Below are 12796 nucleotides of genomic sequence, written 5' to 3'. Positions count from 1 at the left end.
GCCAAGAACTATAAAACTTTAATCAAAGAAATCAAAGAAGATGTAAAGAAATGGAAAGATATTCCATGTTCCTGGGTTGGAAAAATTAATATTATAAAAATGGCCATCCTACCCAAAGCAATCTACAGATTCAATGCAATCCCTATCAAATTACCCATGACACTTTTCACAGAACTAGAACAAACAATCCAAAAATTTACATGGAACCACAAAAAGACCCAGAATCACCAAAGCAATTCTGAGGAATAAAAACCAAGCAGGAGGCATCACTCTCTCAGACTTCAGGCAATATTACAAAGCCACAGTCATCAAGACAGTGTGGTACTGGGTGTAATGTTTTATTTTATTTATTTATTTATTTATTTTTGTCTTTTTGCTATTTCTTTGGGCTGCTCCCACGGCATATGGAGGTTCCCAGGCTAGGGGTTGAATCGGAGCTGTAGCCACTGGCCTACACCAGAGCCACAGCAACGCGGGATCCGAGTCGCGTCTGCAATCTACACCACAGCTCACGGCAACGCCGGATCCTTAACCCACTGAGCAAGGGCAGGGACCGAACCCGCAATCTCTTGGTTCCTAGTCGGATTCGTTAACCACTTCGCCACGACGGGAACTCCTGTAATGTTTTAAAACATACCTTTGAAAAGCTTAAGTTTATGTACACTGGGTATAGTTTTGCCAAAAGCTGTCCTTTGAGAAAGTTGAAGAGGTCAGTTGGTAAGTAAGGATTTTTGAAGATATGGTATTACAGAAAATTGACCACTTGTACATGTGCAAGCTGCTACTACTTTGTCATTTACTTTTGGAATTGCAGGCTTTACTTAGCCAAATTGTGATGTGAATGGTAGGGAGTGAGGAAAAAAAGAGCCATTATGAATTATGGAGGTGCTACCTTCATTCCCTGTCTTCCGTGAAAATAAGTCCATTTTCTCCTGTTTTCAAAGGGCTTGTCAAAGCCTTAAAAGTCCCTTGAGAGAGAAAGATAGATGAGATTTAATTACTCTAGAGTAAATTTACAATTACCTTCTATTTTTAAAAGATAATGATAATTAGAATTTTTGTGCATCTTTCATCTAACCAGAGCCTGTTTCATCCTGATCTTGAAATTACAAGGTGATAGAGAAATCACTAAATATGACAAGTTTCTGGTTAAAACCCACTGTGATTTCTAATCCTAAATAGTTCAGTTTGAGGATATAAAAAATTAAAAATAGCAGTTTTATATTGGTATTTTGTTTATTACTCCTAATAATTTGAAAAATCTGACTATAAGAAATTGTTTAGGATCTTTGTGAGCAGTTGTTAACATGCTGAAGGGACTTCTCTGGTGGCCTAACAGTTAAGGATCTAGTATTGTTGTTGCCGTGGTTCAGGTCACTGCTGTGGCATGAGTTTGTGCCCTGCCTCAGGAACTTTGTATGCCATGGACATAGCCAAACAAACAACAAACAAACATGCTAAATAAAATTAAGGAGTTCCCACTGTGGCACAGTGGACTAAGGTCACAACTGCAGCTCAGATTTAATCCCTGGCCTTGGAATTTACATGTACTGAAGTTGTGGCCATGGAAATAAATAAATAAACATTTTTTGTTACTTTTTAGCTTGAATTCTCCAATATTGTTCTTAATCTCTAAATCAGCAGAAAGCTAAAACTTTGTGAATTATTCATATTCTTTTGGAAACCTTTTATTGAAAATGGTAATATTCCAACAAAAGTATTTTCTTTATACAGATTTTGAAGATTTTTTTTTTTTTTGTCTCTTTTTTATCCTTTTAGGGCCACACCCACAGCATATGGAGGTTCCCAGGCTAGGGCTCCAATCGGAGCTACAACTGCTGGCCTATGCCATAGCCACAACAATGCCAGATCCGAGCCACGTCTGTGACCTACACCACAGCTCACGGCAACGCCGGATCCTTAACCCACTGAGCGAGGCCAGGGATCGCACCTGCAACCTCATGGTTCCTAGTCGGATTCCTTTTCACTGCGCCATGATGAGAACTCCAGATTTTGAAGATTTTGATGGAATGTTTTCTGGAAATTTAGACAATATTCTGAATTATTGATTTTATTTGATAACAAATCAAACTTAGTTCCCTTAATTTAAATAGTCTCGAAACTAAATTTTAAGATAAATTATTTTTATAAGATTTGTAGTGTTTATTATGAAAATTATGAAATTATTAGACAACAAAGATGAAATTAAAATATCCATAAATCCATCATCCAAAAATAACTCTTGTTAACATTTTGATATTTTCCCTCCCAGTGATTTAAGAAACCTGACTATCCTATATCCTTTTTTCTTTATGACTAATTCTTAGTTTTTAATACAGTAAGTAACCAAGAAAAAGAGTGAATGTTGTATTTTCCAGCTAGAAGGTATATGGGGATAGAGTTTGCAATCTGTATTTTTTTCAAAAGTTTTACATTGTTATTGAGCAGAACAATAAGTAATTACTGCTAATGACAATAATTTATATTTAAACCAGAATGCAGACTTTAACATATCTGATTAAATATCCTGTTTTTCTTTTAAATGAATGAATGTTTTCAATTTTTATGTGTGGGTATGTAAACATCGTTGTGCTGTTTTTACAGTGTATGTTCTTTATGACTGGTGAGTATAAATCCAGTTAAACCTAAAGCCTAGAGATGAATGTTGCAACAATTACAGATAGCAAATAAACCGCTGACAAATTTAATTTGAATACTTTTTTCTTTATGTCTTATTGTGAAAATTTGGGTACCCACTTTTCTTATAATACTTTTATAAGGTCTAACATAGCACAATATTATGACACTCTAAGAACCAGTCATTTCTTGTCCCAAGATAGTTCTTAGCCATCCTGGACCCTCCAGTATTTTCCTCTTCTTTCATTATTTGGTCCAATCTTCCTGAGGAATCATTGCTCCTTTAATATGATTGTACCCCACTCTGAATTCCCTCATTCTTATGCCCTACTATACTAATATTACCTACAGTCTAGTCTTGTACATATTTCTATGTATTCCATCACATTGGTTTTTCTAGAATGGGGTTGACATTTAAAAATTTTTTTGTCTGTTTAATAGAGTAAATATTCCCAGATGACATGGCTGTTGCTAGAACCCATATACAGTTTTATAAATGTTTCTAAAAGGTTTCTTGGTGATGGTGGTAGGGTATGTCAGTAGACAAGGAAAAGGGAAATGGAATAGTAATGTATTACAAGCTATAAGATGATTATGGAAATAATTCACTATTTTTCTCTCTTGCTTCAGTTAGAATGTTTTTGACCTCACTTTACAGTCTCTAATACTGCCTTTGGCCTCAGGGCTAAATACCATTTCATCGTAACATATCAAGAGTGCAATGTGATTTTTCAGTGTTCATCTTGAACTTGCTCACTTAGTTTGAAAATTAATTATTTTTAATGTAATAATTGGAGCACACAAAGGAATGCATGCATATACATAAATAAATATTCATGAGTGATAATAAGATAGCCACCTATAATGCCCCTCCACTGCCTACCTTCTTCAGGGGTTAAAAACACTTTGCATATCTCCTGTCAGCAGGAAATGCTTGCTTGTTTACTTTTGTTTTATTTGTTATCAATACTTTTATAGAGATAGGGAATTTTGAGATGAGTTAGTATATGTATGTCTCACTGTCTTGGTTAAATCAGTTCTTAAAATTCCATATTTTTCAAAGATAAAATGAGCTTAGGCAGAGAGGGAAAACATATTTAGTGGAATGACGTAGGTTTTTCTCACTGAATTCTAATCTTTGCAAATGTTGCATATAAAAAATTTCTAAAGTAATCTTTAAAAGAACATTCTTAAATTCTTCATTAACTAAAAATGTGTATGTTATGGAACTATCAAAATAAACATGGAACATTTATTCCAAGATAGAGAAATGTGATTTTCCTAGCCCTAGGATCTTAAAAACAGATTTTCCTCTTTATTTCTTTGTTACTATGCTGCTTTCATTATAAGTGTAAACTGGTTTCGAAGAGGCTGCACAGATAGCCTTTTCCTGTTTATTTTGGAATGGGAAACCTTAATTATTATCATCTGTTGTATATCTCAGCTTAACGAGACTTGGGAGTGGATGTGTAGCATGCCCTGCAACATTATGATTAATTAATCAGTAAAAGTGACCAATACATATAGTTGGTTTGTATTTTGTTCTGTTTTTAAATATTTATTTCTGTATTTATGAATGGCATGTCATGAATGATATCTACTCCCATATAAGTGAATCACATTTTAAGCTCAAACATATTTGGCTTTAAAATGATTTGTTAATGTGATTTGATCATCTGGAAACCAGTATAGCATTTGAAATCCATTATTGAAATGCCATTAAAACTCACTTGCAAGAAGCAAAGTAGCCCTCATTTAGCCCCTGTGCATCTTCTCCAGCTCTACCCCCATAGGACACAGTCAGGAAAACTGATGGGAAAGTGTAGCTTAAGCAGAGGTGATCTCTTAGTACCATCTTCATAGATGAGAAACCCAAGTCCAGGCTCATGGAGCTGTATTGGTAGTGGTAAGGCATCAATAAGGTAATAATCTTCTTTATATTGTTGTCAGACTTCTGGCTAAATATGTAAATAGGATTAAACATAGTAACCAAATAGTGGTCATTGTTGACAAATGAATCAAACTAAAAGGATGAATATAAATCTGTCATAGAGCCTCCTTTGTTTTGAATTTGGTATAATTTATGGAATGCCACCTTTTATTAAGCATTGAGCTAAATGTTCAAAGATAAGATATTCTTTACATTAAGAAACTCATCATCTGGTGGAATAGATGATCAGCTAAAAAGACTATTAGCATTTTGTGTGCTGGGGAATTCACAGCTATGAAAGTCACCTCACTTACATTGGGCTGGAGATTGGCAGTTACTCTCAAAGATTTCAAGTCCCTGATAGCTGGTTTGAACCTCAAAGAGTAACTAGGGCCAGCTAGGCTGGGAAGGGAGTGGGACAGCTTTTCTGGTAAAGAGATTGGCTGGTGTGGAGGGATGAAAACTTGAAAAATGGCTTGTTTAGGCAATCTCAAACAGGTCTACACAACTTGGAGAACTGAGTGATTTTAAGGGAATGACAAGAAGAGGCTGGAAGGATAGATGACTCTTCACTACCAGGGAGGGGGTTCAGACTTGATCCTGAAGTTTAAAAGTCTTGAAAAATTTTAGGCAGGATAATGATGTAATCAGAATTTTATTATTTAAAATAAGTATTTTCACTGCTGTGTGAGAAATAGTAGAAGAGGGCAGACCTTGGAGAGACTATGAGATTGTTGCAGTAATTCAAGGCCAGAGGTACTCTGCTGGCGGTGGCAGTTTGAGTGGAGTGTGTGGGTTTGAGAAGTAGAAACACTAGGTCCTAGTGATACATTGCATGCTGGGATATTTTGCATCCTTGGCATTAAGGATGATGCCAAAGTAAAGAAATTGGTTACCGGTTTCCTTTTTGAACATAGCACAATTCATAACCCAAGGACTGAAGTTCCCTGGTGGCTCAGTGGGTTAAGGATCAGGCATTGTCACTGCTTTGACTCTGATTACTGCTGTGGCACAGGTTCCATCCCTGACCTGGGAACTTCCACATGCCATGGGTGTGGCCAACAACAGCAAAAACAAATATAACCCAAGAACCTTAAGATATTAGCTCTGTTTCCACTTTCATTTTCCCTTCATATTACCATCCCCTCTTACCTTCAAGAAACTTAAATAATTAGAAACAATTTCATAGGCAATATGGTTTCAAAGGCAAAAACCACGTTTTGGCAACTTGTGAGATAACTCGTTTCATAAATCTGCCTGATTTTTTGCTTCAGAAACAACAAGCAGGTGTTTTTTCCCTTCACACCCATATTCACAGTTTATAACAGAGTCTGTTGTTGAACACTCAGAAGAAGATGAAGGAAGGGCTTGCATCATCAAAGAAATAGTCACACTTCACTGACGAGCCAAAGTTGGTCAAATATTGGATTAAGGGAAATAACGTTTTGTTTCATATTTTTAGCATTTGAAATTGCATCAGTGTTTTTCTTGGTACCTTCAGCAGATATTTTTTTTCCTATAATAAAAGAGCTTGCAAAAGCATTTCTCCTTTATATGGAACACCAAGTCCTTGTCAGTGACTATGGTCTGAGTTCTCTACAATGCTGAGTCCAGAGAACTACAGACCTTAAAAAGAGGCTTTTCGAACTCCCAGAAACAGAGAGTCTATGATTGCTGATTGCCAGAGGGTAAGAAGTGGAGCTAATGGGGTGATGTTTGTCAAAGGACACAAACTTCTAGTTATCAGATAAATAAGTTGTGGGGATGCAATGAAGGGTGAGTATAGTTAACAATACTGTATTGTATACTTGAAAGTTGCTGAGAGAGTAGATCTTAAATGTTCTCACCTTCCAAAAAATGTAACTACATGAGGTGATGGATGTGATAACTAACCTTATTTGAGTAATAATTTTTCTGTTTATATGTATAGCACATCATCACATTGAACACCTTAAATTTATACAATGTTATGAGTCAATTATATTTCTATAAAGCTGAGGAGAAAGTTTTTTTCAAGAAATATTTTTCAAAGAAAAGTAGCTCTTTATTAATGTGTTGATATCTTTGCTTCTACTATAATTATTGTTTTGTCTTTTCTTTCAGGATGAGCAGAAGCTAAAGGAAAGTTTAAGGCAAGGTGCCACCATTATTGCTGCCTTAATCAAAGAAAGAAATTCTGGACTAACTGGTCAGCTACTGATAGCATAAAGAATATGGAGAAAATTACCTACTGGGTTCTTAGAAACATTTGCCTAAGTATCTCCTTTGTGCTTCTCTGTGTATTGTATGTGGTGGAATGTTTACATTGTCTTTTATAATTTGTAGGATGTGATGCTTAGGTGAAATAAAAAAATTTTTTATGCATGTCAAATACAAATTTCCTGAACCAGAAAAGAACAGATAAATGGAAAATAGTAGCTTCAAATAAGGAAGCTTTTCATACAGCATGAAAGATAAAAAAAAAAAAAGTTCTTCAAAGAATGAGGATTTAGAAAATATCAACTATTATGTCTCTGATAATTAGTAAATCATGATATAATGAGATCAATATATAAGATTAATGGTTATTCTTAATTCTAATATTTTCCTCTCTCCGTGGGTTATTTTGAATTACATTCTAATTTTTCACACCTTAAAAAAAAGTGGAGATTAGCAGTGAACTTTGATTTTAGTATCTTCACCATTAGCCTCACATTACTTTAGATTCCTAACAAGATGGAATCCCCTTCTGCTTTCCTAATGCTTTAAAATTGTATGATTTTCAGAGTTCCCATTGTGGCTCAGTGGAAACAAATTTGACTAGTATCCATGAAGACTCAGGTTCTATCCCTTGCCTTGCTCAGTGAGTTGGGGATCCGGTGTTTCCATGAGCTGTGGTGTAGGTCACAGACACAGCTCGGTTCCTGAGTTGCTGTGGCTGTGGTGTAGGCCAGCAGCTGTAGCTCCGATTCAGCCCCTAGCCTAGGAACCTCCATATGCCTCAGGTGCAGCCCTAAAAAAGATTTTAAAAATTGTATGATTTTCTTGGGTTATGAACTATAATATTGACTTATTATTTTAAGAGGCTTCTGATTTTTCTGAATAACTTCACAGAAGACTGGAAAGCTGCTTAAAAATGAAGTTATCTTGGTCAGTCTCAAGCTAGTCTTCTAAAAAGCAGAGAGTCCATCACACATCAAATAATTAAACTGTTCTTTTGATTCTGATAACTGCCACCTTTTAAAGTCAAGTTCTTTCAAATTTCTGCTGGTATATACACTGTAAATATTGATGATTTTTCCTGTACCGTATCTTTTACAATTCTGTGAATCCAGTCATTAGAGATGCCTTTCATTCTCTCTATACATTTATTTTATAAAAACACATTAGCTTAGATTATGCCAGGGCTTAGCCTCCACATTTCATAAAATTTACATGAAATGTTTTGAGTTAAAGATAGACTATGAAATATCTACCCTGTTCACTCTTTTCTTAACATGTTATATGATTTTCCCTGTATTTCTTAAATATCTATAGAAGTAGTAGAGTTTATATTTTACATTTAAATAATAGTAGAATATAATAATGGAATAATTATTGCAAATTGTTCTCATAAATGAAATGTTTGAATGGGAGTTCCTGTTGTGGCTCAATGGTAAAGAACCAAATTAGTATCCATTAAGATGTGGGTTCGATCTCCGGCCTTGTTCAGTGGATTAAGGATCCAGCATTGCTGTGAGCTGTGGTGGAAGTCACAGACACTCAACCCACATTGTTGTGGCTATGTCATAGGCCAGCAGCCGTAGCTCCAATTTGACCCCTAGCCTGGAAACTTTCGTATGCTGCAGGTACAGCCTTAAAAGCAAAAAAAAAAAAAAAAAAAAAAAAAACCAGAAAACCATAAATGAAATGTTCGAATATAGCATAGCATTAATTCTAAATTCCTGTGCTTGCTCCTTTTTTCCTCTCTCTGGGGATGTTAAATATAAAATAAATCATTTAATTAAAAATCATCAGGGAGTTCCCGTCGTGGCGCAGTGGTTAACGAATCCGACTAGGAAGCATGAGGTTGAGGGTTCGATCCCTGGCCTTGCTCAGTGGGTTAAGGATTCAGCATTGCCGTGAGCTGTGGAGTAGTTTGCAGATACAGCTCAGATCCCGCATTGCTGTGGCTCTGGCGTAGGCCGGTGGCTACAGCTCTGATTAGACCCCTGGTCTGGGAACTTCCATATGCCACGGGAGCGGCCCTAGAAAAGGCAAAAAGAAAAAAAAAAAATCTTCAGGATGAAAATACATAGGCAATGTGTGGATTTGTGTTGGAATGTCTCTGTCCTTGTTAAGGCTTGTTGGCTGCCTTGTGAAAGGTGCACCTGTTGACCTAATAAGGTGAAAATGTTTTAAGGATTTGAAAGAGCTCATAAAGCCAAAAGGGGAAAAGTTACCAAGGTTTTAAAGAGAAAGTGAGTGTCTCTAGGTATGTGGTGGAAAACTGGACATACCTATGGCAGAAGCAAAATCACTGTACTGAGTGCTTGCTGAGTTACCTTAGATTTCAACTCAATAATGGAACGTTGGAGTTCCCATTGTGATGCAGTGGAAACGAATCCAACTAGGAACCATGAGGTGCAGGTTCGATCCCTGGTCTCACTCAGTGGGTTAAGGATCCAGCATTTCTGTGAGCTATGGTGTAGGTCACAGATGCGGCTCAGATCTGGCATTGCTGTGGCTCTGGGCATAGGCCAGCAGCAACAGCTCTGATTAGACCCCTAGCCTGGGAACCTCCATATGCAGTGTGTGCTGCCCTAAAAAGGCAAAAAAAAAAAAATATATATATATATATATATATATATGTATATATATATAATGGAACATTAAACCAAACAAAAGTACGTCTTAGAGAAGTTAATATGCCTTTACTCTAAGCAGTTGTAAAAGTTTAATGTTATGAGATTTAACTTAAGGTTTATTAAGTTGTGTCTGAAATCATTATCCTTATCATAGCATTTGATTTTTTTTTTATCATTTACAAAGGTATTCACAGCATTGCAAATAATTCAAAGAAATCTCATATGCTTTAGTGTTTAAATGCAAATTGAGGCTCAGGGATCTTCACTACTTTCTCCAAAGACATGTGTCTGCCTAGTAGCAAAACGCAGGGCTTAACCTTAGGGTACTGGGTGTATACGTTTTAAGCTCATTTTCCTATATAGTAGTGGTTGTGGGCAAAGAACATCTGGCAGAGAGGTCATGGGAAATGAGCCAGAGACTTTAAATGAACAAAGAGGGACAGGCCAGTCCAGTGACCAGAGGAAAGCTTTCAGCTTTCCAGCCAGATTTCCATTATACAGAAATTGCACCTAAGGATGAAGCGAATGAAAATTATTGGTCAAGAGAGAAAGATAAATTAGTTTTTGTTATTTGTGAAGAGATCAAAAGGCAACTTCACACTTACACTTGTGTCTCCATTTCTGGAAATTTAATTAGTTTCATGAGAACTATCCATTTTCACTCTATTTTTCAAAATTCCTTTAAAAATAATAGTAATTATACCTCAGGGTTGCTGAAGTTGGATTTTACTTGAGAAAATTTTGTGGGAAGAATGTTTTCTTTCTAAAATATGCTACCTAATTAAATGCAATTTAAAGTTAGCCTTTTTAGGAAGTTCACACAGTGTGATCCTTGGGTTTGATCAATGCCTTCTATTAGTAAGAGGTAGGTTTGTTGTTTTTTTTTTTTTTTCCATAAAAATGTTCAAGTTGAGAGATGACTTGTTGCAAGTATACTCATCTACAGATAAAAGTCAGACCCCTATATTCTACCCAGAGCCATTCTTACTGTAGTCAGTTCAAGCATGTTGCATTGGTTTCCCAGGAAAACGGGGTAGTTCCTGTGCTAGTTTATTGCACAGTTGACCCTTGAACAACACAGGTGTGAATTGCACTGGTTCACTTACATGCAGGGTTTTTTTCAGTAGTAAATATTACAGTACTACATGATCCTCTATTAGTTGAATCTGCAGATAGGGAGGAATCATGGATAATGAAGGGCCAGCTGTAAATTATGCACAGATCTTTGATTGCTTGGAGAGTCAACACTCCTAACTCCTGCAATGTCAAGGGTCACCTGTAATTGTAACTATCAGATTTTACTTTATTTATATAAAAAATGTATTTTATAAAAATCAGGTTTCAATATTACATCTTCTTATATTGAATCTCTAAGTTTTACTTCTATAAAAAAATCTGTTTCACATTTCAACATAATGTTGAAATTAATTACATCAAGGAAGCATAAATCATAACAGTTTAATCAAAGTGTTAAGAAAGCCCTTTGGGAAAAGAAAGATTGAAGTTATTTTAAAATTTTAATTCAAAAGTAGTATAAATAAAAAATGCATATGGTTTTAGGATTTAATAATGTAGTTTAAAATAAGTGGACTAGAAGTGGCTGTGTAGTTGGTGTTTGACATTGTAACATTTATATATGTTCTTATATATTTTTAGTTTCAAAACTGTAAAAATGTATGGATCTTAAATAGAAAGTAATGAACTACTGTTGAATGTTCTTTACAAAAGTAATTGATAACTAAATTTTTGATAGTTTAAAAATCAAATGATAATTTTCATTGATGTGTAGTGTATACATACATATTTTTCAAACTGACTCAGCCTCAATTGAATAAATGAAAGTCAAAACAACAATGTTTTACATTATAGAAAAGTAGAATTTGAGATTCAGATATATTATTCTGTAAAATATATTAAAAAATTGCAAAACCAGATATCTCAACTGGATTTTTTTTTTCTTTCCCTCACATGTAGCATGTTTCCCAGCAATTACTTTGGCTGCTAAGGATATAAAAGCTATACTTAGGCACAATGAAAAAGAATATTGTAACCAGTTAATAGCATCTTCATGGCTGTGGTGGGCTGAATTACTCTTTACAAACACTCTTCCCTTTAACTTAGCTTCCACAGGAGGAATATGTCTGCTTCTTGACTTTAGGATTCATCATGTAACCTGCTTTGACCAATGGATTGTGTCAGAAGTGCCACTGCACCACTGAGACTAGATTTAAGAGACCCTGCATGTTGCTGCTTGCTGTCTCACACTTCTGCCACCACCATAAGATGCACACCCTCAGCCTGGCCTGCTGCTTCTGGACGGCTGATCTCTAGCAAGTCAATGTACAGAAGAAGAAGCCGAACTGAGAATCAGCAAGGCCTCAAGCAGACAGGTGAGCTCAATAAATACTCATTGGCTTTTATCCCCCCCCCAGCACTGAGTTTTGAATCTTTTTAATGAACATATGTTGGAAAGCGAGGATCTGTGGTAGTGTGTGGTACATTTCCTCTCACAAGTCTAGGATCTACCTGGAGACACACATTTTGCTAAAGCAGACTGTTCATAAGGAGAAATGTTGGTTAGAACAATGATCCCCAAGTATTATGGATGCCTCCTTCCCTATTCAGGAGTTACTAAAGGAGAAAAATAGACTTGAATGTTTTTGAAAAGATTTCAAAGTTAAATTTCTTGGACCTGAAATGATGCTGAATTAAAATATGGGCAGTTAAAATAATAGATAATGGCCAACATTTATTGAATAATTACTGTGTTCCAGAAACTGTTCTCAGTGCTTTTGCATGTACCTAACTTTTTTCCTTCATGATAACTTTATGTGCTAAGTAGTGAACCAATATCCATTTAAAAGATGAAGAAACCAAGGCACATACCTTTTGAATATCTTTAAGTAATGTGCTCACCCGAGCAGTGAGGGGAGAAACGAGATTCAAATTTGGTTATTTCACTTTGGAGATTATATTCCTAAGCATAATTTCTATATAATATTGTAAAACATACTATTTTAAGGTCTCTTTTCCTCTCAACTTTTTTCCTTTAATAGCAAGAAAAGAATCTTTCTATTTTTGCCTTTAATAGCAAGAAAAAGAAAATGGGTAAAGCCCAAGACCTTTCAGTGTTTCTGTACTCCTCCTTTCCATTGCCTGTTGCCACTCCCAACAAACATATTTTAGATCTGCATGTGCCGGTAAAACCTGCAAAGGCTGATAATCACATACAGTTATTATCACTACCATCTTTGTGAGCGCTAAACTTGTTGGGATTTCCTCAGGCAATGAATGATCAAACATACTTGGATAGGCAAAAGTGTAAGTTGAAAAGTGGAAGAAAATATTTGTTGATGAACTGGAGTTGCAGGCAGACATTTGTGCCTCAGGAACACAACAGGAC

The 12796-nt window shown here is 35.7% G+C and overlaps 1 protein-coding gene across 3 annotated transcripts in view; it reads left to right on the top strand.

The window, feature by feature from the left end:
* ISPD (isoprenoid synthase domain containing) overlaps positions 1 to 11325 on the top strand; it is a 291746-nt gene extending 280421 nt beyond the window's left edge. For all 3 annotated transcript variants that reach the window (XM_021063407.1, XM_021063405.1, XM_021063404.1), the window contains one exon: positions 6671 to 11325. In XM_021063407.1, coding sequence (XP_020919066.1) covers positions 6671 to 6775 — 105 coding nt within the window. In that variant the 3' untranslated portion in view covers positions 6776 to 11325. The remainder of the gene's footprint in view (positions 1 to 6670) is intronic.

Source organism: Sus scrofa, chromosome 9 (genome assembly GCF_000003025.6).
Source record: "Sus scrofa isolate TJ Tabasco breed Duroc chromosome 9, Sscrofa11.1, whole genome shotgun sequence".
Lineage (NCBI taxonomy): Eukaryota > Metazoa > Chordata > Mammalia > Artiodactyla > Suidae > Sus > Sus scrofa.
This window is presented reverse-complemented; position numbering and strand designations above follow the sequence as displayed.